This window comes from Coccinella septempunctata, chromosome 5 (assembly GCF_907165205.1).
Source record: "Coccinella septempunctata chromosome 5, icCocSept1.1, whole genome shotgun sequence".
Classification (NCBI taxonomy): domain Eukaryota; kingdom Metazoa; phylum Arthropoda; class Insecta; order Coleoptera; family Coccinellidae; genus Coccinella; species Coccinella septempunctata.
Genome location: NC_058193.1, coordinates 6,435,930 through 6,461,766, shown reverse-complemented (window position 1 = coordinate 6,461,766; position 25,837 = coordinate 6,435,930). Strand labels below are relative to the sequence as shown.

Sequence of the window (25,837 nt, the reverse complement as noted above, 5' to 3'; positions counted from 1 at the left end):
AGGTGAAATGCTTAAAACAATTCTCTTCAACGATTAATTTTTCTCTGCGTAGCCAGAACTCAGAGCAGGGGTTCTTTTATTTTCCCAAATGACGAATAATCAGAACATGACAAATGAGATAATTTTGTCATTTTCCACACCAGATTTTTTTCACATAAATTTTCTTAATACGAAATATATTTAATCAGCACCCAAAAATTTTATGCGCGTGTAAAATATAGTCGATACGTAAATATTTTTGGAGTTGATTTCAGTACAAAAACTCCTACAAATCAATGGAAAATCTATAAATCTACCTACAACCACCCAAAAATGCAACATTGAGGATTGATTGATAGAATTCCTGATTTCACTGAGTAGCGGCAATGCTGTAATTTGTCTACCACCTACCAGCTTTTGGCGTTTTCTACCAGGCACTGATATTATCTCTCTTTCCTACCACTCTCCTCTCCCTCTATCGTGGATATTCCTCGATGAGGTAAACGGTTAGACCAAAGAGTATCAACTCATTGGTTAAACCATGTAAAGGCCTATCCATTATTCTAGGTCTATGATCTAAGCAGCGGAGGTGCACGAAAAAAATTGTAAGATCCTCATTCATGTAATTCCGCAAACCATTACAACCTTATTCATCCTTGGAAGCTACCTACTGTTGGTTGAAACAGTGTGATGAAAATATTTTTTGTCCCGTACCTACTAGTCAATGATTGCGATAGGCAATCTTTCTGCGGAGGATTATTATTATAAAGAGTAGTAACACGACAGACTGTGAACAGTATGACGTAATTACTCCTTTGAAGGTTTCTTTCTATTATTGTACGAAGAACTTTGATAAATGGAACCAAACCAGACACAATTATTTGATATTAATTACCCCCTTTACCCCCCCTCCCCCCGTAGGACCGCCCTTGTGATGATTCACAACTGCAGAAAGTATGCCGTTCAAGTATCGATATGAAGATATCGATAGCACTTTATTAATTCAATGAGCTAGCACTAACAATAAAACATGGTTGAAACATCAGATGCTTTGTCTGCCAGTTTTCTCTGGCTTATAAGGTTTACGCGATGCTGAAATCAGATCAGGTTCTGTGGGACTTAAGGCTCTTCAGTTTGTGAGCTTGTTCGATAAACTGCATGCATGGAATAGAACGCATCTAACTCACGTGTTAGTAGTTCCTTGCTTCAAGTAGGGATGAACTCTGTTGGCATTGGTATCCAGAGTAGTTTGCGAAGCACAATCCTGACTATTAGGCACAGCACCAGCACTAGCACCTGCTCCACCGCCACCCACGGAACTGCTGCCACTCGGGGACAGTTTACCAGCCAACGTTTCCAGCGAACGCAACATTATCATCGGTTGGTCGCGACCACTCAACTGAACTTATCCTCCGAAGACCTCTCACCTGTATGCTCTAATTCAGATAAAGAAGATAAGGCACCTGTGTTATCTATGTTTGTTTTGGGATATAGAGAGATAGGTACAGCCTACAGATGGTAAAAACGAGTTTGATAATCATATAATATGAGGGATCGTTTATTATTTACTTAGGATTCCAACTCCCTTGATTATGACCTTATGAAGTTCTCATTAATAAGTGAGGCATGTTTTATTTTGGACGGATTTTCTTCTCCGATTTCGAATATTCAAGATTTATGAAAAAAGCTGCCTCTATATGAGGGTCAGTCGAGCCTTAAGAGCCTGTTGGACCATTACCGAGTGGCAACAGTTCAGTGTTGAGATAACTTTTGTCGTAACTTCTTGTTGAAAGATCATAATAGGTGAAGACGAGCTTTTGTCTGTATAAGGAAGGGATTATCGCAAAGGAAATTGTTAAAGAATCAATATTAACAGTTCTATTTGTGTAAAGCGTGAAAAAAGTCATTTTGTCGTCAATTGGTTTGTTTTAGGTCGAAGAGTGCATCTTTTTTATCAAAATCATAGGAATCTTGAAGTCTGGACTATGGACCATGACTTGTAATAAGAAGAATGAGAAAATGTAAACACTATAAAAAATTTCAAAGTTAATATCATTACACGATACACATATGGCTCAAAAACCACGATACGGCCTGGCGCCGGAATATACTTGGGCAATCTCCAGCTTAGAGCCCCCAAGTGTACACTGTCGTGAGACAACTGTTCGAGTGTTTTTCAGGCAGATATACTTACAATCGGAAGATGCGTAGACATAAATCTGGAAAGAAGCTATCAAAGATATGAAGTAGCGATCCATTCTGATAGGTTGCTATCAAAACACTGATCTCCTACGTCATCGAGTCGAAGCTAAATATGGAGTGCCAAAAGAAATTTAATGAAATAACAGAGAACAACAAGCACTCTTGTCTAGGTGAAAGAAAGGGAGCACAAACGCCACTTACTGCCCCCATAGATTTCATACCTCCTCACTGGCTTCCTCACAAAAAATTGTCGCCTTAGGAAGATATGATGAGAATAGACTTTTGAGAAACTAACGAGTGTAGATTAAGTGGGGAAAAAGGAAAACTCAACTAGCTACGGAATGCCTCACCATTGCAAGTCTGTGCAAATAATATTTTCCTTAAATGCCATCTTCGTTTCAGAGGTTGGCAATCATCAAGGCTACCCGAACCTTAGATACAGCGGATCTGAAAAGTTGACTCGAAAAGCAATTGAACCATTGCCCCAGATTTCGCAGTCAGTAGTGAGGTCTACTCCCTACATTTTTCCCCCGCATCATGTGCTTTTGATATCGCAGTTTGCGCATTTCACCGTCAAATGGTACCACTTATCTCTCCTTCCTCATTTTTTCTCATCCCCTACATGAAATAAAAGAATTATGTCTTAGATGTTAAAAAAAATTATAAGAGAAATGAGGACTTGGCCTCCTTGAAGTCCTGTCAAATACTGGAGTTCATTGAAGCTCTGAAGTTGGAGGACGAGTTCCAGATGGCGCAGTTATGAGAGTTGCTCTGATGTGAGGCACAATAGGTCGCATTGGTAGTTGAGCATCTTACCAAATGCTAAACAATAACTATTACCAGAAGGGAAACAGAGGAAAGATATAGATAAAGAGATCAAATGAGAAGAAAGTGTAACAATCTTAAGTAGTGATATCAGAATAAGATAAGCACAGATACCCCTGCAAGATGCGTGCCAGAAGATATGGACTGATCAAGAGAATAACGGTTCATTGGCAAATTGGTAGATGCCCGGAAACAAAGAAAAAGCTGGTTGGGTTTAGTGGGTAATCGAGGAAAGTGTGGACTCTCACACTGTTCTTCAGGAGAGATTCGATCATACATTATTCCTCCCCTCTATATACAAGGAAAAAAATTAGTAAAACCGGTTTCCTTTACAGAGAAAAGGACATAACGAGCAGAATTTGCTATGAGCTTAGCCTGCCAACATGAAAACACCGCCTTCATTTCGTGTTACCCCCTATAACCCTGGACACCGTCTTCATAGATTAGCATTACAGTCCTTGAGAGAACCAGCAAAAGAAATGTTTATGTAAAATTTATTCCTTAACAATTTTTTCTGATGTTTATCTGGTTTCTGAAAAAAGTGTATGAGTATGCTCGGCCTATATTCACTATTCAAGAACAAGTAGTGTTGCTTTAGGGAGGGGATGATTTCAGAGAAGTGTAAGTCTTGTCATAGCATATCCCTCTCCGGACTATAGGTCCGAAGAGTTTCAGAAAATTCAAATAAATAAGTACTTATACAGGATGACGCTCGGTATGGTGTATTTGGGTTCGATACCCCTAGCATTCATCATTGCATTAAAATAGCTTGTTTGAAAAATAAAAAAAGATATCGAATCAAGATGTCAGGAGCGTTCTAGCTTTTGTTAATTGATAGCCAGGAAATGCAATCACCTACTGGTGCATTTTCATTTTTACAATATCTCTAAAATAAAATTTCAATCGAGTAATGAACTAGTACCTGTCCCCATAATCGTCTTTTGTAGGTTTTCAAGAAGACAGAGTGAGACTAGCTGAGTAAGGATGACTATAAAAAATTAATTTTTGGCTTTCCGCAGAAAAATTTTCGAAATTCACGGTTGAACTGGGACTATCATCAAAGCCAAACTTTTTTATTGAAACTTGGGTTGGTACTGACACATGTTGAGATGAAGTCGGATAGATATCAATTATTTCAATATTCCAGGGCCGGACTCATTAATCGTCATTCAAAATGTTCAGGATTAAAACATCACTTGGTATTTCGACTTTCAAATAATTGTTCCACTTTGTATAAAGAATATTAATTAAGCTTGTACGTGATAAGAGTCGTCAAACTTGTCAGATCCAAAATTCTTTTTTGATGAATTTTTTAAGTTCGAAAAAATGAATATATATTTACATTACATACACAGGAATGAGACATCCTATGATTGAATATTATGTAACGTAAAAGTATTAGTGAAAAGTCATTTAGATAGTCGGAGGCTTCAACAAACACATTCAATAATGGAACAAAAACATTTAAATAGTAATAAAAATAAACATGGAAATGAATGAATTCTTCATATTAAGATTCAGTCGACGTGATTTCAAGAGTTATTCAAAATGAAAACCATTTGCTTGTACACATTTCTTTAGCCGAATTTTCAAATTGGATATAGCTTTTCGAATCATAGCGCCATTATTTTTGAATTTACAGTTGATTATTCTGTTCATCGGATGGTCTCTTGAATGGATGTCTTAAGCATAAGTCATATCTTTTAATTTACCCCTTGAGAAATATATATATATATATGAATTAGAGTCATTTGGGGTAACTGTGCGCAGAGGGTAAGTGTGTGCAGAGCATATTCTCGACTATGAAATGTACTCGGAAATGTATGAAAGAATGGTTCATTTGGGTGAAGCAAGGGCGCAGAATCACCAAATTAGTTTTTTCATAGAATTGCGCCGAACGTGCATTCACATTTTGGCTTATTGGGGAAAGTGTGCGGGTAAGTGTGCGCATAGATTAATTATATGGGCATTAGTACAATGAGGAATAAATGACGACATTGTTGATTTTCTTGGTTGAAACTCGATCAATATTGCCTATTTGTGCAGAAAAATATGAAGAGCTACCCGCAGAGGAATGTATCAAGAGTTGTGTTTACTAGAAATGGTGGCACGAACAATAATGCACTGCTTGTAAAAAGGCGCTTCTGTATTGACAATAGACCGCATTTCTCTAATATTGTAACATTTTGATGACATTATTTTTTAATTTGTTTTGATTGTGTGGTTCATTAAGCACTGCGGGGCATGTGAACGCATTCCGACTTTCACTATCAAATTTTTTTTTTCAAAAAAAGGTTTTTGTTTGTTCACTTTCCAATGTTTTTTATAGATTAGAAAATGCTCTATTTTATGAATATGTTTCTATTTTCCTAGCTTCAAGATTTGAAACAGGGTATGGCTTGAAAGGCAAAAGTGCGCACAGTTGCCCCGAATTATTCTATTGGGTTGAGATCTGGAGATCGAGAAAGCCATGAAACGGGTTCACCTCGACCTATCCATCTATTCGCAGGAGTATTGTCAAGTATTTCCAAGCCAAAATCGGGTCCAGCTCCATCATGTTAGAAATATATTCTCCTAATATGCGAACTACACAAAAAAAAAATAAAAGAAATATCCATATTTTTAAGATGAAGTCAAGGAGTTTGTATCTCAGCAAGTATATTTTATTTTTTGGTAAAACGTTTTCGGCTACAATAGGGTAACCATCTTCAGTACCACTGAAACACATAAACATTAAAGGTCCCAAGAACGTCTGGGTCAGTCTATAACTTACATGTCAAACTAATAATAAAGAGTATCTAAATGATTACAATTGACGTTAAGGATGGTAACATTTTCGGTTTTTGCCATCAGCACAATAATTCGTAATTCTACTACTGGACCTAACCTTACAAAATCATGAAACGAAAACAACCGGAACATCGAAACAGGTGAAACAACACTAATCAGTCAATAACACAGATACACGCAAAACAGGTAGAGCAGGAAGTCGAACATTTTATATAATTTTTTTAAATTTTCTTGAATAATGGGATGTAAGATTTATTTAGGTTCAAGTTCGTTTGAATATTCAAGCATTTGTCATTTTTCATAATTTCGTCTTCTATATGAATATTCTCTAAAAAGTCAAGTCTTGTTAGGTTTTTGGTGTCTGTCCTCAGGATAATCTTGGAGTTCCCCTGTGGACTGAATGCGTGATTATTGAACTTGACATGATGTCCAAAAACTGACTTGTCGGGATATCTCAGATGTTCGGATATTCTAGTCTTTAACTGCCTAAAGGTTCTACCGATGTAGGTAGCTTCACAGTCGCCACAGCCCAATCTATATATTCCACTCCTTTCCAGGTCATGGGTTTTGTCCTTTGTATTAATCAAGTGGAGGCCCAGAGTGTTAGTTGTTTTTGCGGATATTTCAATGTCTGGGAAAGCGCGTTTGAGGATTTTAACTGAACCCTCATAAGTTCTTGTGTTGATAAAAGGGAGGGAGAAGCCGAACTGAACATCATACAGCAGTTGGCTCAGAACAACGGTTACAACCCCTCCATAATCACTTCTCTAATCGAGAAGATCAAGAGAAGGAATCTAGTGAGGATCGCCTATCCGTCCGTTCCCGACAGCGCACCCGCCAGAAAATTCTTCTCCCTCCCTTTTATCAACACAAGAACTTATGAGGGTTCAGTTAAAATCCTCAAACGCGCTTTCCCAGACATTGAAATATCCGCAAAGACAACTAACACTCTGGGCCTCCACTTGATTAATACAAAGGACAAAACCCATGACCTGGAAAGGAGTGGAATATATAGATTGGGCTGTGGCGACTGTGAAGCTACCTACATCGGTAGAACCTTTAGGCAGTTAAAGACTAGAATATCCGAACATCTGAGATATCCCGACAAGTCAGTTTTTGGACATCATGTCAAGTTCAATAATCACGCATTCAGTCCACAGGGGAACTCCAAGATTATCCTGAGGACAGACACCAAAAACCTAACAAGACTTGACTTTTTAGAGAATATTCATATAGAAGACGAAATTATGAAAAATGACAAATGCTTGAATATTCAAACGAACTTGAACCTAAATAAATCTTACATCCCATTATTCAAGAAAATTTAAAAAAATTATATAAAATGTTCGACTTCCTGCTCTACCTGTTTTGCGTGTATCTGTGTTATTGACTGATTAGTGTTGTTTCACCTGTTTCGATGTTCCGGTTGTTTTCGTTTCATGATTTTGTAAGGTTAGGTCCAGTAGTAGAATTACGAATTATTGTGCTGATGGCAAAAACCGAAAATGTTACCATCCTTAACGTCAATTGTAATCATTTAGATACTCTTTATTATTAGTTTGACATGTAAGTTATAGACTGACCCAGACGTTCTTGGGACCTTTAATGTTTATGTGTTTCAGTGGTACTGAAGATGGTTACCCTATTGTAGCCGAAAACGTTTTACCAAAAAATAAAATATACTTGCTGAGATACAAACTCCTTGACTTCATCTTAGAATTTTCCAAGTACACAGCTTTAGATACTTCCTCATCCATATTTTTAACCATTCCAACGCTGGTGCAGATGCCTCCATGAAGTCACACCAGCTTCCCGAGTATGCATAAAGTAAGTATACTTCATTCAAATTTATTTTAGCAGTCGGTTGGCCATGAAATAATTTTCTCAAGTTTTTGTAACTAGAACGAAGTTAGGTTGGCACTCATGAAATGTCGTTACTGTCATAACGCCGTTGCCACAACTAATTATCAATTTTTATTACGAAAATGCCGAAAGTGATTGAAAAAGGAGACAGGGTTACAGGAAGTGCTATTTAGAATTCAGGTCCGCTCATTCAAATAGTTATACCCTGATATTCTAAAATCCACAATACGTCAGACGGTAGCGAACATATTCAATGTAAGAGAATTTATATAATGTTTCATCTGAATCTAAACGACTTATATTTCAGCTGGATATTTCCACAATCAGAAAGATTGTGAATGAAGAGGATGACAAAGAATTTCCTCCTATTGGGAGACCCAAAAAAGTGGTGGCATTTGAGAATTTTATGTTTGAGTTTTGAGTGAATTAATGCGAAAAGTTCACTACAGGATTTTTGATAAATGTCATCGGAAAATAAATTCCCTAAAATGGATTTTTCTATTTTTCATTCGACTTGTCCTATACAATGTAAAAGTCTCAAGGTACTAATAAATACATTATAAACACAGGTGCTCGATGCAGTTGTTGTCTTAACAACTGCATCGAGCACCTGATGATGGCAAGTTACCTTGCCGAAATGCATAGTGCATAATTTAAATATATAGTGGAGTAGACCATTTGTTTGTTTGCAACCATTATTAAAAACTCCACCGATGGACTATTACCAGATTATTATTATTATTACATCAATGTATTAAGATGAATAGCCACAAATACGCGCAAGTTGCCCTGTTACTTGTTTATTCATGTGAAATTTTTGTTTAAAGGTGAAGTTCATCTTAACTTGAAACTTCCTTCAATTCCTTTTACTTATATTGATGCAAGATGATTTTTGTTGAAGAATTTAACATTCTTGTAATTATCTGTGAATTCCTTCGGGAGAAAGGACTCCATCATATGCATTTCATCTTCAGGTTAATATTTTTGAAATCTACAAATGATGTAAGCCAAAGAAGATTACGAACATTAACTCTCCTCAAGCTAGTGCATATTATGATATTATACTGATGTCTTGTATTTTCCATGCAAATAACTGGATTTGGTATGCCTTCAATCAGTTTGTATAAACTTCAATTATGTTCGTCACATATTTTGCGAAGAGATTCGACATTGTGATAAAATACGTAATAACAGAAACTTTTACGTAGAACGGGCAACATAGCGTTGATTTAAAATACAAAAATGTTTTGACAAGCTCCATAACCCCACATTTTCGTACTATACAGAGTGAAATGTGTCAAATTTCCATGGCCAACCGACTGCTAAAATAAAAGTGAATGAAGTATATGCTCTGTGCGAGTATGAACGCAAGGCACACTCGCTGCGAATGTGCGGACGCAAAGGCGCATTCCAGTTAAGCTGTTTTCCTCCATTTGTGCAGCGAGCAGCGAGTCTGCCTGCCATGTCCTGTGCGCACCCCATTCAGTGCTGACCATTGTCAGAGTTTAGGTCAATAAGTTGAGTTTTGATGATGGTCTCAGTAATCCCATAAATTTCCAAAATCGTCCTGAAGCTTTCTGGGGAAAGCCAGAAATTACTTTTTTATAGTCCTTCCGTACTCAGCTAATCCTACTCTATCTCTGATAAGAGTATGTACAGTTATTCCCGGGACATCCTGTAGATTGAGAGTTCACGGTCGAATGAAACTACAAAATTTATTTCAATAGAGTTAAACCATTTTTAGCTCAAAACTATAAAATTTCAGACAGTTTGGAAAAACGATATGTGCTTGAAAAAATGGAATTCAAAAATACAGGTTGATTCAGAACTCGAGGTGAAAAATTGAGGAACGTATACAGGCCGCTTTTTTTGATAATAAAAGTAAAATAAAATTTTTGGATATTGCCTTATTTCCGAGATATAAGTGTTCAAAATTTCTATATGTCATCAATTTGAAACTTTGAAAGCTGATAAAAATACAGAAAAAATTCAATGAAATGTTCAAAAATGCCACCATTAGCATCGATACATGCTTGGCAACGCAGAATAATTGCATGTTTCGCTATTCTGAGTGGATTCGACTCCATTAATCATTCGTTTCATTAGTTATGTTTTATCATTAATTTCACTGCGTGAACTTGTTGTTTCAAATGTCCCGTTACAAAATAATCCAAAGGATTCACATCAGGTGATCTCGCTGGCCATAGCACCTGACCACGCCGGCCAATCCATCTACCATTGAAATTGAGTATGCGAATGTGATCTCCTGGGTGCAAATTATGTACTTTCTGTTTATAAAATGGATGTAATACTTCGGTTTTCAAGTTTCTGCAAGCAAAACATTGGGACACATTCAGACGGTCAGCAATGCGTCTAGTTCTAATTTCCGGATTATCGAGCACACAATCTATCACTTCTTCTTCTCTTATAGGGCCGTGTGCACCGACTTATTTAAGGCGAGATTAACGTTAATACTCGATGAGTTCTGTAGAAGTTACCATAGCAATCACCGAATCAACGTTAACCTTGTCTTAAATAAGGTGCACTCGGGTTATAACATCATAGTTATTATTCCGGGTAGCACATATATCTATTATACCAATATTAGCTTTGTTCGTAGAGTCGTTCACAACGGTTGAGAACTGTACAGAGCAAGCGCAATTCCATTTTAGGGTAGCGAAAATCCAATTACGCTTGCTCTGTACAGTTCACAACCGTTATGAACCACTCTACGAACAAGCCTATTGATAACACGCGTTCTAGACTACGACAAAAAGTGAAGCCAAATCGTTGGGAGGAATCCACTTGTACGCATGCGCGAATTAAAAATTCGAAAATGACAATCAAGATATTGGTTAGGTTGTTTTCATTTTTGACGTTGGATGATTGAATGAATTCGAATGATGATTTATTTCAATTTTTTGTATAAATTTTGAGAAGAATTTTATATGAGGCGAAAGTTAATTAATATTAAATTCATCGAGAATGTATGTGTTTTTCCAACTTCCAATAAATCAAGGAAAAGAGATCAAACCAAATAAGTGCATAAAAATTATTCACCCTATTATGATATGTGAAATAATATGTGCCGAATAGGAAAAGTATTGTCCATACTCAGTAAACTCAAGAGTGGCATAATAACAAGTTCCTATTATATTACTGTTTCATACCAATGTCGATATTGCGTGTACGTGTACATATCATAATTATCTCACTTCCTGAATTTCCCCGCTTGTTAATTTACTCAATACTCAATAAAAACTATATTTTTTGGCTCAACATTTAATGTAACATGTACTTAGGTATATTATATAATATATAAAAGTACAGAGTGCTCATTAAAAGAGCAATGCTTCAATAAAAGCAATACGTACTAAAATACAATAATAGATTTGTCAAGAAGAATATTTAGAAGATGAGAAACTGGTTGATATTGGTAACTACAGTTGAGCTTCATAGATATATTTTAGATGTCGATTTAGATGTTTCACTATTTCATAAATTGAACTAGAATTATTACCTCAACTGCCAACTGAATTTCAAGACAAGAACAGACTTATCTAGATACCATGCAGATAATATACGATAGTAAACAACCTAGAAAAATGTATTCACACTATTACAATTTTGTTGATTCAATATCACTCTTGTTAATCTCCGAACTCCGCAGGTTTTCTGTGAAAAACACATAATATTTCAATTTTTTTATGAATCCGAATGTCAATATGATGAAGTGTAATGAATTTTCACTTCTAATTATTAAAAATAAAACGATAAAATACAGAACTACGTAATGGGAACCTGAGTTTGAACCTGATTCAAACCAATACCTATCAACATATTGTTAGATTAAGGTCGAAAATATTCGAATGGTTGTGAAGTAAAATCATTTCATTCCTGTCAGTTCATAAGAGCATGTATCAGAAAGAGACAGAGCTAATCAGATATTTTTATTCTTAATATTTCTGCACATGCACAGAAGTCGATTTCTCTCACGGGCTGGCTTCACTTTTCTCTGCCTCATTATCGATATAGAATATAATAGATATATGGCGTAGTACCACCAGCACCAGTACGAGAAATGCCAATTCTAAACTGTCGCAGCCTTTGATAAGCGTCAGAAAACACCCGATGATATGGTTGTCGTCTATTAGGAAATCTCATGTTTTAGTCCCGATATGCTTTTAATGCGTTGCCATCACAAAAACCGTACACAAAAATAATATCTGCATATTTTTCGTTAGAAAACTGCATGTTTAACAGAAGGACTAAACCAGCAAAGCAACTTTTAAAATGGGAAACAACTCGGGAATCGATTAGTGTTCTGTCACCAGGTGACATTCATCTCATTTATTTCTAGGCTTACTGTAATTTATGAAATTCAGTTGATTGCATACAGAAACATTAATGTCCAAAAACTCGGAAATGAAGCCTCAGCGGCCAAAATTTTTTTTTACGTTTGATCAAGAATATGAGTCTCTATATGTCTCTTAATTTTTCGCCTCGAGTTTTGAATCACCCTGTATATAGAATATCGATATAAACAAGTTAAAAGTGTGTTTAAAAAAAAATATATATATTTATATTTGCACGGACAGGCTTTTGTTTGCTTTACTTTCGATTGATATATGAAGTCGGATAGTCTCATAATATCAACGATTCCAACAAATATCGAAATGTAAACTTGGCAGAGAAATTGGAATGTTGACAACCGAAACAACCCAGAGTTTATTGTTATTTATACGATTGTGGTATCCTGAAAACGAGCTCATTATGAAACAATTATTAGGCACATGAATTCATTCTGCTTCCTGATGAATTATGAAACGATACCTTCGCTTATTTTTCACCATAAAGTGGAAAATCGTTGTCCCAAATTGAAAATTATCTAATGAAATACTTTCATTTTATTCATGCTCATAATAAACTGGTCCCGATGCAAAATAATGAACATCGAGATGAACATTGTATTTTAGGTGAAACGTTAAACTATTATGTCACATAAGAACTATGGTCCCTTTTCGGTCGACTGATTATCACGTACAATCATCTAAAAAGTTTTTTACGACCTTTATTTTCTTTTTGGGTCATTTTAAATCTGAAATTTGCAAAATGCATTCGAATGTTAAGCAGGACATTCAGGATATTTCAAATATTTGACTTTCAAAACTGTACCTGTCTCTCCAATACATATATTCGAAGAAACAACTACTCACTCTCCGAGGCCGTTGAAGTTCACTCCGTATTAAAAAAACACATGAAACAATTCGGACGTTTCCAAACCGTCATATCGTTCTGGCTACTTTTATCAAGGGTTGCGTGAAGTATGCACAAGCAGGAAGGATTGATTCATCCAAAACAATGAAGAAATGTAGAAAAAGGCTACAAGGGGGTTTTGCGGGGACTCCTATAAATATTCGTATTTTTGATAAAGTTTCTGAAAAAAGCACAAAGGGTATGTTAGTCGCTCTACTTATTTTGAGCAGACAATAAACAAGTGTTGTATGCACGACTACGGAACACTTCGTGCGCCAGCACTGGGCATTTTATCCAAGTGGCCTCAAAAATCTTTTCGAGTAATTACAGTTGTACTGAAATGTTTTTCGTTTGAAATATCGTTCATTCCTCTGAGACCACTTATACAGAGTTTTTCATAATTAGATGCTGAACCTTAAGGGCGATAAGTTTGAATTTTTTCAAGAAAATTCCTTTATATGTATACACAGTGTTGTAATAACAAATCTGGATTTTTTCGATGTTCATATTCTATGTATTTCTTGTATCTATATCGCTGTCAATATGCCCTCTAATAATTCAAGTCAAAATAATGTGAGATATTATACTGGTTTCTTCTTAAATCAAGATAGTATGTCTATGAGTATGCTCTATAATCTCAGAAAAATGATTTATCGGCTGTTTCATGTTCAGCGGGAGGTATACAGGCAAAAAAATGCATGCGTTTGTTTGGTGTTATGCTTATTTTTTGTTGGACATGAATATCTGTTACATATACGACACATCGAAATAAGATATCTGAAATTGAATGAAAGGTTTGGATGTACTGTGAGAAGGAAGGAGCAAAGTGGTACCAGATATATTGAGAAAAGTTTAATTTTCATTAAGTTTCAACACCCCATCTTAGTAATAAACAAAGGTGGCCTATATTCATATAAAGAACTCCTCTTAAAATTATCCAAGGCTCATCGCCCTTAAGGATCGGCATTCAGTTATAAAACACCCTGTATATGTGTAAGCGGGCCGACACATAGCGGCTTGACGAAAGGACAAGGACAACAGCACTCTAGATGATGCGACAGAAGTGAAAAGCGTATATAAAACAATAGCTTGCTACCGGTCTATTGGTTTATTTTTTTAATTTTTTGCTGATCTGAGCTGGCAGGGTTTGTATCATCTGCTCGTAAAAGGATCGTTGATAGTGTGAGTCAAGACTTTGAATAGAAAAAAATTTGGAGCTGAAATCTTCCTCGAAAATCGCTGATACTCAGTTCTAATATGGAATAAATCAGGATAATCTTTAAATTATCATCTCCATTCTCTATGGAACAATGCTGTTCATATTTGAAGATTCGTAATGAAACATTTGTAATAAGATTGAGAATTGCCTCCTATTTCCTTTCACCAGAATGAAACAATGCGAAACATGTAGGAATTATTCATTTCAGTTTCCACTATTGATCTGGAATATCGCTTATTCTAGACAGTGATGTGGATAACCTGAAATGCATAAAAGACAAGAAAGGCTTTGTAGGAATGCTTGAAGGAGTCCATCGTCATCATTACGCCTCATGAAATACATCCAACATTTTTGGAAGAGCAACATGTGGATTGAAATCCGTCACGGGTCCATTGTAGCGAATAACCTCCGCGTGAACATCTCAACTTCACATGTCAACGTAATCCTGAGCTTTTCTCGAGTGATGATACAAATCCATCGCAACACCCCACTTGCCCCCCTGATTCACAAATTCGCCCCATTGCACCGGTGGCCTGTCCCCGTGTCAGCCGCTCATGTACGGGTTCCGCGACGTCACATACCGTCCCGTACGACGCTTCGCACTGCACTGACCACCGACGCCAAAGGCGGCGCGAGGCGACGCGTGTGAAGAGACGCAAGCGCCGGGTCTGGACGGCGTTGTGCAGGAAAATAGGTAAAAGGGGAAGCACGATAGACGTCTGGAGGAGATGCGTCTTTTCAGGTGAGCTCAGGTGGAACCAATACTGAACATTCTCCATTTTAAAAATCAGATTTTCCTGCACAAATATGAATGAGTGGTGCAATATATATGCTAACTCTCCTTATCTAGGGTCGTCAGCTGCAGAAACTACTACATAACTAGTGCTGATCTCAATGAAATATTCGTTTAAAATACTTGATATAATGATTATGTTATATATGTTACGGCTAAAGATAGGTGTGCACATAAACTTAAGATTAGCCGGCTAAACTCAGGTTTAGCTTCGGCTATTTGCTAATGTTAGTTTGTACTATCTTTAGCCGGCTAAACTTAAGTGTAACCACATCCCATCGGCTAAAAATGTAGAAGCTAATAGAAAAGAAGAAAATTATTGTGCCAAGGCTGGAGGTGCCTAAATTTTGGCAATTAAAAAAACGTGAAGAAATAGTAATATAATCTAACTATTGATGCAATGCATTTTTTGTATGAATTTTACATATTTTCAATAGGAGAAAAGCAGTTGAGAAATTGAGGAAGAGAATATATTTGTTTCTACTGTGTCTCAACGTAATCTTATTAGCGAATCTAAAAATCTTAACGCCTCATGACAAAATTCAAGACGAACGTGATATTTTGAGTGTAAAGGAAAACAAGAGTTAATGGTTATTTTTCATCTTGTTATTATTCATAATTTACAAAGGTATTGAGTGAGCAAAAGGAGAGAACGAAGGCAAGAATGATGCCGCAAACTTCTTCATCAAAATACCAAAGGTCAAACTCAGGAGCAAAATAAGTACCCAATCTTGTTTGTACCTAACCGGGCTATTTGGCTGATAAGCTTTACGCTGCCTGCACTTGAATCCTCCACGATGATTCATCAAGGGTGGCGACAGGTCGTATTTTGGAATCCGTATGTTCAATGATTTGGGAAAAAATTTTAAACAAAATCAGCTGGAAAAAGTGTTTTTAACTATTTTCATTTTCATGGTTTCTTTTTGTTCTTTTTTTGCAAAACTATTGGTTGGAGAGAAAATTTTTCCATAAACCCAATTATTGAATGGTAGGGTTCACATAAAAAATTCTTTATGTCTAGTATCCCAGTATCCCACATGTCTCGCATCGAATAGACGTATACGTTTTTACTCCTGAATTGATTAATCCTGAGGTGAAATAAAAGTACCATATCGACAAGTAAAATATACCATTCGATTCTTCATTAAATAATCTACAGATTAGTGTGAAGATTCCAGCTAAGCAGTTTAAATAAATCTGAAAATATACCGATTATGAAAAATCAAAGAGAGGAAATCAAGCAGTGCATAATGGAATGTTTATCCGATAAGAAGTTTATATCTTTGTTGTCTCTCAGAATAGCAGATGTCGTTGAACAAATGATTAATACCCGGCTAGATGAAACAGATAAGAAATTAGCGTCGTTAGAGGAACTATATGAGGAACAAACTACGCAAATAAATGTTCTGAAAAATCGAATTGATAAATTGGAACAAGGAAATAAATTGAAGCAATTGAGACTTTATGGAATGGAAGAGGTTGAAGGCGAAAATTTGAAAAATAAGGTGAAAGAGCTTTCAGCAAAAGTTTCGATTGCAAGAAAATTTTTTTTTGCTGATTGCTTATTTTTGTACCTACTTGCGTCAGTGGCAGTTGAGTGCGATGTAACATGATTCATACAGGATGTATTTTGTAAGAAATGTGCACACATAAATGAGGATGGGTAAGTTTTCTTTTGCATTTTTCAATATAAAATCTGTGATTCCGCACTTGGCGGATTTCATGCATGTTATACAGCAAAATAACTTCGATATTGTTGGTATCTCTGAGACGTGGTTGAGTGGTCACATCCCCACTTCATTGATTCATATTGATGGCTATAATTGCGTCAGGGTGGATCGCGGATCTATTGGTGGCGGTGTTCTATTTTATATATCGGATAAGTCACATTTTACAATTATACTAGGTGATACGTCTGCGCATTTGGAACAGATTTGGATTAAATTTAAACTCGATAGAAGGGTGTATACATTTGGAGCTTTCTATAGACCTCCGAGTGGCAGTTTTCCGAAATTTTTGGATTCGTTTGAGGAAGCTTTGGCTTCTTTCATTGGAGAATGCGATGAGCTCATTTGTGGTGGTGATGTAAATATCGATTTCCTAAGTCCAGACGATCATAAGGGTACGTTCATACCGAAGATGCATGGATGAGCGCGGTGGAGGTCGCGGTCGCGGTCGAGGTTTACATCGATGCCTGGCAGTACATGTCGAAGATGCTTTCCTTTCAGTCAAAGCTCATAAACGAACTGAAAAATGAATACGTTACCCTGGTGAATGTCACGTGATTTGAAGAGCGCCAATAAGCGTGCAAGGTACCTCGCGGCAACTGCCCGATCGCCATATAAAATCAAACTATTTTGTTCTGCTATCGACATCGCTGAAAACCGCGATGATGAGCGGCGAGGGTGAACGGGTGAAACATCCTTGGTATGTACGGTCTCATTAGAATATGAAGGTTTGTTTTGAAATCGATGTGAAGATCGCGACCGCGACCTCCACCGCGCTCGTCCAGGCATCTTCGGTATGAACGTAACCTAAGACGCGGCGATTTCGGGAGGCCTATTCACTTTTCGAGTTGGAACAAATTGTAGATCGACCAACTCGTGTGACGAGAACATCTTCCACTCTGTTGGATGTCATCTTGATTCCGACGGATAGTGAAAGTAAATATCGGTTCAATTCATTGAACATGGATTTCATATCAGATCACTCACTTGTTTATGCCGAAGCGATGGATGTGGGGGGTAGTCTGGGTATTAGGGTGTTCAAGTCAAGACGTTTACGTTCTTTAGAATATGAAACTCTCACGGAATATTTATCACTTACTCCTTTCGATGGTTTGTTATACATTTCTGATGTCGAAGGCAAGGTTGCCTGTTTCACGCAGTTGATGATTGGTCTTTATGATGAGTTGGCTCCTGTAAGGACCATATGGTGTAGGAAAAAATACAAGCTCTGGTTTACTTCTACCATTAAGAAACTGATTTCACTGAAGAATGCTGCTCTGAATAAATTTCAACATAGCAGAACTCCTTCAAACTGGGAATATTATAAGAAGATTCGTAATGAGACAAATGCTGCTGTGAATAGAGAGGAAAAAGCTTATATTCAGTTTGCTATTGAAGGGTGGGGGGGAGATAGTAGGATCTTATGGACAAGACTAAGAGAACTGGGTGTACATGGCAAAGCGACTGCACAGACAATCCCGCCTAATCTGGACAAACCACAGGAGTTGAACAATTTTTTTCTCGAATTTTCAGAAACCTTGAGTGCTAACCAGGTCTATGATGCTATGATTTATTATTCATCATCTAATTTGGTTTCTTTTGAGGAAAGATTGCATTTCAGCTTAACAGATGAAGATGAAGTATATGGAATTATTAAGTCAATTCATTCTGGTGCCATCGGATCTGACGGTTTAAACGTTGAAATGCTTTTGCGTTGCTGCCCACGTATACTTAGACATCTAGTTAACATTTTCAATAGTTGTATAATAGATGCTGAATTCCCCGACCTCTGGAAGGTTTCCAAGGTGCTTCCGATACCCAAAGTTAGAAATCCTACAAGTTTTAATGACATCCGCCCTATCTCTATTTTGTCTCCTTGCGCGAAGATATTTGAAAAAATCTTAGCAGTCAGAATAAGATCACATTTGGACAAATTTAACATTTTGCCGCCACGCCAGTCAGGCTTCTGAAAGGGTTATGGTTGCTGTACAGCTCTGCTCGATATTGTGGATACCATTATTCGGAATGTTGACACTGGTAAAAGCTGTGTTTTATTGCTCTTAGCTCCCAGCTCCAAGGCTTTCGATAGAGTTAATCATCAGCTGTTGGCTGCGATACTGAGGCACATAGGATTATACGATACGGCTGTGGAACTTATAAGGATTTATCTGCAAAATAGGTATCAGTATGTGGAGACACTGAAGGGTAGATCAGCGTTGGAATCGGTCGGGGTTGGAGTTCCGCAGGGCTCAGTTCTTGCTCCAGTTTTATTCTGCGTTTATACATTTTTCACAATTTTTCACAAATGGACTGCAGTACTGTGTGGACTTTGAGTACGCCGATGACACGCAGCTACTATTCACTTTTGAATCATCATCGTTGCACCGGGCAACCAGTGAGATCAATGCGGATGTTGGTCGGTTGGTGAAGAATTCGAATGATCATCAGCTTTCCTTGAATCCGATCAAAACAAAGATTCTCGTATTTGGAAAAGACAGAAAAAAATTGGAAACTCTATTAGATGTCAGAGTTGATGGTGTCAGGATTCCTGTGGTGAGATCTGCACGAAATCTGGGGGTTATTCTGGACACGGAGCTCCGATTTAACGAACATGTAACATCTTGTGTTCAGCGATCGTATTCAGGTTTGAAAAAGTTGTATGGTGGTAGACGTTAACTTCCTCGAAAGACTAAAATTTTATTGACTGACTCATTGGTTTTGAGTCATTTCAATTATTGTGACGCTGTTTACGGTCCATGCTTGCGGGTTGTTGATAAGATGAGGATACAGAGAGTGCAACGTTCTTGCCTAAGGTTCATTTATGGCATAGGAAAATTTGTACCAGTTATCCATAAGTTGAAGTGCTGTCAATGGTTGAGCATGGATAAGCGACGATAGCTGCGTTCCATGGTTTTATTCCATTCCATCATCTGTTTTCGAACGCCCCCATATATGTACAATAAAATAAGGTTTAGGTCGGACGTTCACAATGTGAATGCTAGATTTAGGGGATTAATTTCACCGCCTGCTCATAGAACATCTTTATCCTCAGATCTTTTTCGTATTCGATCTATTTTCTGTATAACCGCATTTCTACCTCTCTGAGGTTGAGTAGTCCATCGCGGTTCAAGAGTGAGTATCGAAGGATGTTGCTGAACACAACGAACTGAGACATTTGTACAATTTCTTTTTTTTTTAGTTATTCCTCTGGGTATGTGCATTCTTGAGAAGCTTATAATGTGAGGTGTGGGAATGATTAACTAGTTTTTTTTTTGTTGGTATCTTTGGGCTTACAAAAATAACAGTTACACTGACGTAAGTCCTTTTGCAGGAAGGCAAATATTCAGCCTTCCAGTCCAATTTGTTTTCATATGGAAGGGGGATTCAGGATTTAATTAATTTGTTATTTTTTCATCAACAAGATTAACAAGACGTGTATTGATGATCTCGTAGTTTTGAGTTAAAGTTCGGGTTAGTTCCTGCACCAATTGTTATAAAACTTGCCCAAATTTGTTAAGTGATCTTTAAGGTACGAAATCGTATATTTCCTCTCTTCGTATCACTCGGAAATCAATAATTGACAATGTCTATTTGCGGACATTGTAATGAGAATTTCGATCGTCGAAAATCGCCGAGTATCATCTGCTCTGGAATGTGCGGAAAAACTTATCAGGCCAAATGTGTGGGAATTCCCTCGGATAGTCTGCAATGTTTGAAAACACCCGGGTTCTGTTGGTATTGCCCTTGTTGTTATAAAGTACGTAACAGGTACGAGGAATATATTAAAGGATCATTTGATTCCAAGCTGAACCAAATGCTTGGTGGATTTAAGGACATGTTCAATGAGTTTTTACTGAAAATTACTAGTCAGGCTGATGAGGCTATCTCGAAAGTTTGTTCTACACCTCATTCTATAAAACCTTCTACTTATTCTACGTATTGTAAAATGTTCTAACACCACGACCTGCCCAAAATGTGCCGGTGATCATTCCTTGAACAATTGTAAAAGCACTGTTCTAAAATGTTTAAATTGTTTTAATGCCAATTTGAAGAATTTCGATCATGCTGTCTGGGATGCCGGAAAATGTCCTATTTACTTAAAAAAGTTCAACAGTCTGAAATCGTCTTTTTGTGATAAATAACAATCAATATCCGATGGGGTTTCTGAAGATTTTTCTGCGTCTCAGTCAGGTAACATATATTTTTATTATCAAAATGTTAGAGGCTTAAGGTCGAAATTGCATACTATTTATAATGGCATATCTCAATGTGACTATGATATTATATGTTTGACGGAGACTTGGCTCTCTTCGGATATTTCAGACTCAGAAGTCTGTAGCGATCAATATATTTTGTATAGAAAGGATCGTAGCTTTGGCCTCACGTCCGCTACTAGGGGTGGAGGTGTTCTTATTGCTGTGCGCTCAGATTTAGTGGTCAAGTTTCTTGATCTCAGCTGTATTACCGATGTCTTCTATAACATTGATATTGTTGGTTTAAAGGTGGCAGGGCGGGATTCATGTTCTTGTTTTTATATTTTCACCATTTACATACCTCCCTGTTCGAGACTCGTACAATATGAGGGGCTTTTCGAGGCTATTTCGGATTTGCCGTATCTGCTTCTCGACGACTGCGATGTCATTATTCTTGGGGATTTCAATATTCCAGAATATGTGGATTCTCAGTTACCTTCTTCCCATGTTGTTGGCAGGATGGTGGCACTCCAGGAACTATTGGATTACACGGACTTACGTCAAGTCAATAATGTTGTTAAAGAAAACGGTAGAGTTTTGGATCTTATCTGTAGTCGACGTCATTTGATCGTGAGGAGGTCTGACTTCTATCTCGTACCGGTTGATTTACATCATCCTCCTCTGGAGTTTTGCATGACCTGGTCCACGACGCATCCTAAGAATAATTCAATGAGAGGTGTTTCCAAAAGTTTCAACTACAGGAGAGCTGACCTCGCATTGCTCTATGATTGCCTGCTGAGCACTAACTGGGATTTCTTGAGTGAGTATGTTGATGTTGAATTGGCATGTGCTGCATTTCATGAGCATCTTAATAGTATCCTTGAAGCTTGTGTTCCTAAAACATCTGGTAGGAGGTCCCGATACCCACCTTGGTTTACTGGGGATATTATTCTTAAGCTAAGGGTCAAGGATGGTTATCGTCGTGCCTATAGGAGAACTGGTGATGTATCATTTCTGGTGATGTTTGAGGAGCTTCGCAGAGAACTGAAGAGTGCGATCTCTGTTGCTCGAGTCAGTTTCTGTCGGGAGGCTGAGAGGGATTTATCGAGGGATCCATCAAAATTTTGGGGTTATTTGAAGAAAATTCGTGGAGGTTCCTCTGTTCCGGGGTCAATGAATTTTAATGGTTCCGTTTTATCGGCTCCTCAGGACATCGCTAATGCGTTTGCAACTTCCTTTGAGGCTGCTTTCGTGAGCTCTTCTGGGCTGCAACATGACCATGGAATCCAGGACTGTCTTGAGCAGGTTCTTCCTATTCCTGATATTAGTGACGATTGTGTGTTGGGTTGTTTGAAGGAGTGCAAGGGTAGCATGACTGCTGGCCCGGATGGTGTTCCATCTTTTTTATTGAGGGACTGCGCCACCATTTTCGCTAAGCCTTTGACTACGCTTTTCAGGCTGTCACTTTCTAAGTTGTGCTTTCCAAGCATTTGGAAGGAAGGCAGGGTCTGCCCTGTTTTCAAGAAGGGCTGCAGAGAAGACATTGAAAATTATAGACCTATCGTTATTTTGTGCAATTTCAGTAAAGTTTTCGAAAGAGTTTTATATGATATAATTTATGCACATGTAAAATGTCGAATTAATGATAGTCAGCACGGTTTCATTAAAGGTCGGTCTACTGTGACGAACTTGGCTTATTTTACCCAGTATGTCTCTGCTGCATTAGATGAGTCATCTCAGGTCGATGTTATATATACCGATTTCTCCAAGGCGTTTGACAGGCTGGACCATGGAGTTATTTTGGAAAAGATGTCTTCGTTTGGCTTATCAATGGACTTCATCTTTTTTCTAGAATCATATCTTGCAGATAGAAAACTTTTCGTTCAATGTCTTGGAGCCAGGTCATTCAAGTTCTCCGCGTCGTCTGGTGTTCCGCAGGGGTCCATTTTGGGTCCTTTGTTATTTATGTTATTCATGAATGATTTGAATTTATTTCTGCTTTGTCTGTTTCTTTTATATGTTGATGATTGTAAGTTGTTTTGTCGTATTGTTTCTATCCAGGATTGCTGGGATCTTCAGGATGACTTAGACAGACTGATTGATTGGTGTAGGAGAAACCGGCTTTCATTGAATATAAAAAAGTGCAACGTGATGTCCTTCGGCCGCGGAAAATCTAGGATTCAATTTCTTTACAACATTGAAGGTAGTGTATTACAGAGGGTGGCTAAATGCAGAGATCTGGGAGTTTTATTTGATCAGGGGTTAACGTTTGTGCCCCATGTGAATGCAATTGTTTCGGAGGGACTTAAGACTCTCGGTTTCATACTCAGAAATTCCAGGTACCTGTTCGAGACTCGATCTGTTTTTCTTCTTTTTACGGCGCTTGTGAGGTCAAAGCTAGAATATGGATGTATAGTGTGGAATCCTGGTTATAGGATTCATGTTGATAATTTGGAGAAAATACAGAGGCGATTTCTGAAGTACGTGAGTTTCAAAGTTGATGGCATCTATCCGACTCGTGGTATACCAAATGAGTATTTATTGAATAGATTTAATGTAAACTCACTTGAAAGACGTCGGGTTTATTTAGGAATTCTTTTCCTTCATAACATTTTAGTTTCCAAAATTGATTGCCCCTACTTGCTGGCCGCCGTGGATTTTCACGTCCCGAGGTTGCCTGTCCGAAATATATCCACATTTTATCTTCCGTTTCCACGAACTAACGTCCTCGGTTTTCGCCAATGTTCAGAATATGCCATGATTTTTGCAATTTTCAACATGTTCTAGATATTTTTAACATTTCTCAATTAGATATTAGAAGAGCTGTGTTGGGATCACAATTCTTGTGAGTAACTGTCTTGTCATTTATGTATTGTATATCCTATTTTTCTTGATTCATTATGAAATTTTTTGTATTATTTGAATTTTGTTTTTTCCCCATCTGTAATTGGCTTAGGCTGTAGATTGGTGTAGTATTTAAATTAAATCAAATTAAATTATTGGAATATAGCGTAATGAAACATTCAGTCTAAGACATGTATCTAAGCCGTCATCATCAATAAGAGAAAATATGCCTTCAACTTGCTATTATCAGAATATAAGAGCTACGCAATAAATTGAGTGTGTTCTAGACACTTGCCATCTCGAATACAGATTATGATGTGATATTTTCAACCGAAACCTGGCTTTTCCCAAATTTTGAAAATGCTTAATTGGAAATGCACTATAATATGTATAGAAAGTACCCATAGTTTTACACGAGTTATAACAAAATTGAAGGTGGTGTCCTAGTGGCCGTTGAGATTAATTTCATGTTTCATTTAATTTTGATTGATTCGAATGTCGAACAAATTTTTGTGCTTATCAATGTTAATTCCGAATCTTTCATTCTACTTAATGTTTATTTTCAGCCTGGCAGTAAAGATAAATTGTACGCATCCTACTTGAGTGAACTCGAAATAATGTTTGATGAATATGATCATGTGAATTTGATATGCTGTGGAGACTATAACATATCTGGTGAATGTTCGGATGCATCTGATGCCAACAGTTTTTGTGTTATGACCAGGCCGCAATTTCTCATAAGTAATTCGGCTGCTCTTCTCAGCTTGTATCATTTGATACAAGTGTTTATTTAAACAAAACAAGGAATATAAATAATGTGCTATTAGGTTTGATATTTGTCTCATATGATGATATTCACGTAACAAGATCACCTGATGAACTGGTTCGATACGATCCTCACCATCCTATCTTAAACTTTTAGTTGCAGAGCCCAAGTGGGAAATTCGGGTTTAACTCGAGCGTGTCAGAATACTTAATATGAGTCCCTCTACCAAAAATTAGCCCTGTATATAGGGGGAATTGTCTAGGACAGCCTATCAGAATAGTAAGAAAGAAGATCATTTTACATACTCAAGCGTGTCAGATTAAGATATATGTGGTTAATTACATGTTGAAAAATATATATGTTGTATAAATATTTATAATTTGTTACCTCTGTATTAATATTGATCCGGTTTACTAGAAAAAGAACATGTGCCAAGTCGACAGTTGAATAAATGTTTAGTTTGGAGAAAAACGTCACTAATTTTAGTTAGTGAATATGAGGAACTGTGGTGGTATATCTAATTTTTTGGTTTTGTTTTTCTATATGATATTTCAGTTTTGTATTTTTCGCTTTCATTTTTATCCTCATCAGTTTATGTGTGCACATATGTAATCTAATAATCTTCGAGTTTATAGGCTTGTTCTCTACTCGAAACAATTATGTAATAAATAATAAATAAATAAATAAATAAATAAAGTCATTGTTCAAAAGGTTACTTTTGTTCTCAACATTATTATCACTTCGCAAATAATCATGACTATATCTATTTCTATTTTGTTTTTGGGGACAAACATTAGATAAATGACCCTGAACTTTGCAAAAATTACAAAAATATGATCTAAAATAGCACTTATCTTTGCGATGTCCTTGTTTACCACAAACTGCGCAACTCTCCCTGTCCTGCACAGCATGATGGCCTTCTGCTTGATGACGTTTTCCTTCGTCACTCTTGTTATTGCGTTTGCGTATATGATGTAACGGCTCCGACTTGACTTCAAGACCTGAAATCTGGTAGCTCTGACACGCCGCCATTTTGTTTTCCGCCACATTGATCGCTTGTTCAAATGTGATCTCCTTTTTTTCTTCTAGCAATCTATGCAAAAATACTCCCTTCTCAAATCCACAGACAAAACGATCCCTGAGTCAGATATGCAGTTCTTGTCCGAATTCACAGGAAACAGACAAACTTCTTATTCTTGCAGCCCATTCCTTGATATTTTCATACGAATCCTTCTTCGCCGCGAAGAATTTATAGCGTTCAGCCAAGACTGTCTTCTTCGGCATGAAATGTTTGTCGAATAATTCCAGTAACGAATTGTAAGACTTATCTTCTGGAAGTTCCGGGCTACATATGTTAAATATTAGTTTATAGGCTTCCTC

At 37.2% G+C, this 25,837-nt stretch overlaps 1 protein-coding gene across 4 annotated transcripts in view; it reads right to left on the bottom strand.

The window, feature by feature from the left end:
* LOC123314392 (CUGBP Elav-like family member 1) overlaps nt 1–25,837 on the bottom strand; it is a 746,764-nt gene that overhangs the window by 436,802 nt on the left and 284,125 nt on the right. Inside the window, exons 1-2 of one of the 4 annotated variants that reach the window (XM_044899670.1) lie at nt 12,876–13,074; nt 1,167–1,415 (exon numbers count right to left, since the gene is read on the bottom strand). The exons of 2 other annotated variants lie outside the window; for them this stretch is intronic. In XM_044899670.1, coding sequence (XP_044755605.1) covers nt 1,167–1,357 — 191 coding nt within the window. In that variant the 5' untranslated portion in view covers nt 1,358–1,415; nt 12,876–13,074. Of the gene's footprint in view, nt 1–1,166; nt 1,416–12,875; nt 13,078–25,837 lie in introns of those variants that run through there. One more of the 4 variants, XR_006537805.1, reaches the window with a different exon arrangement.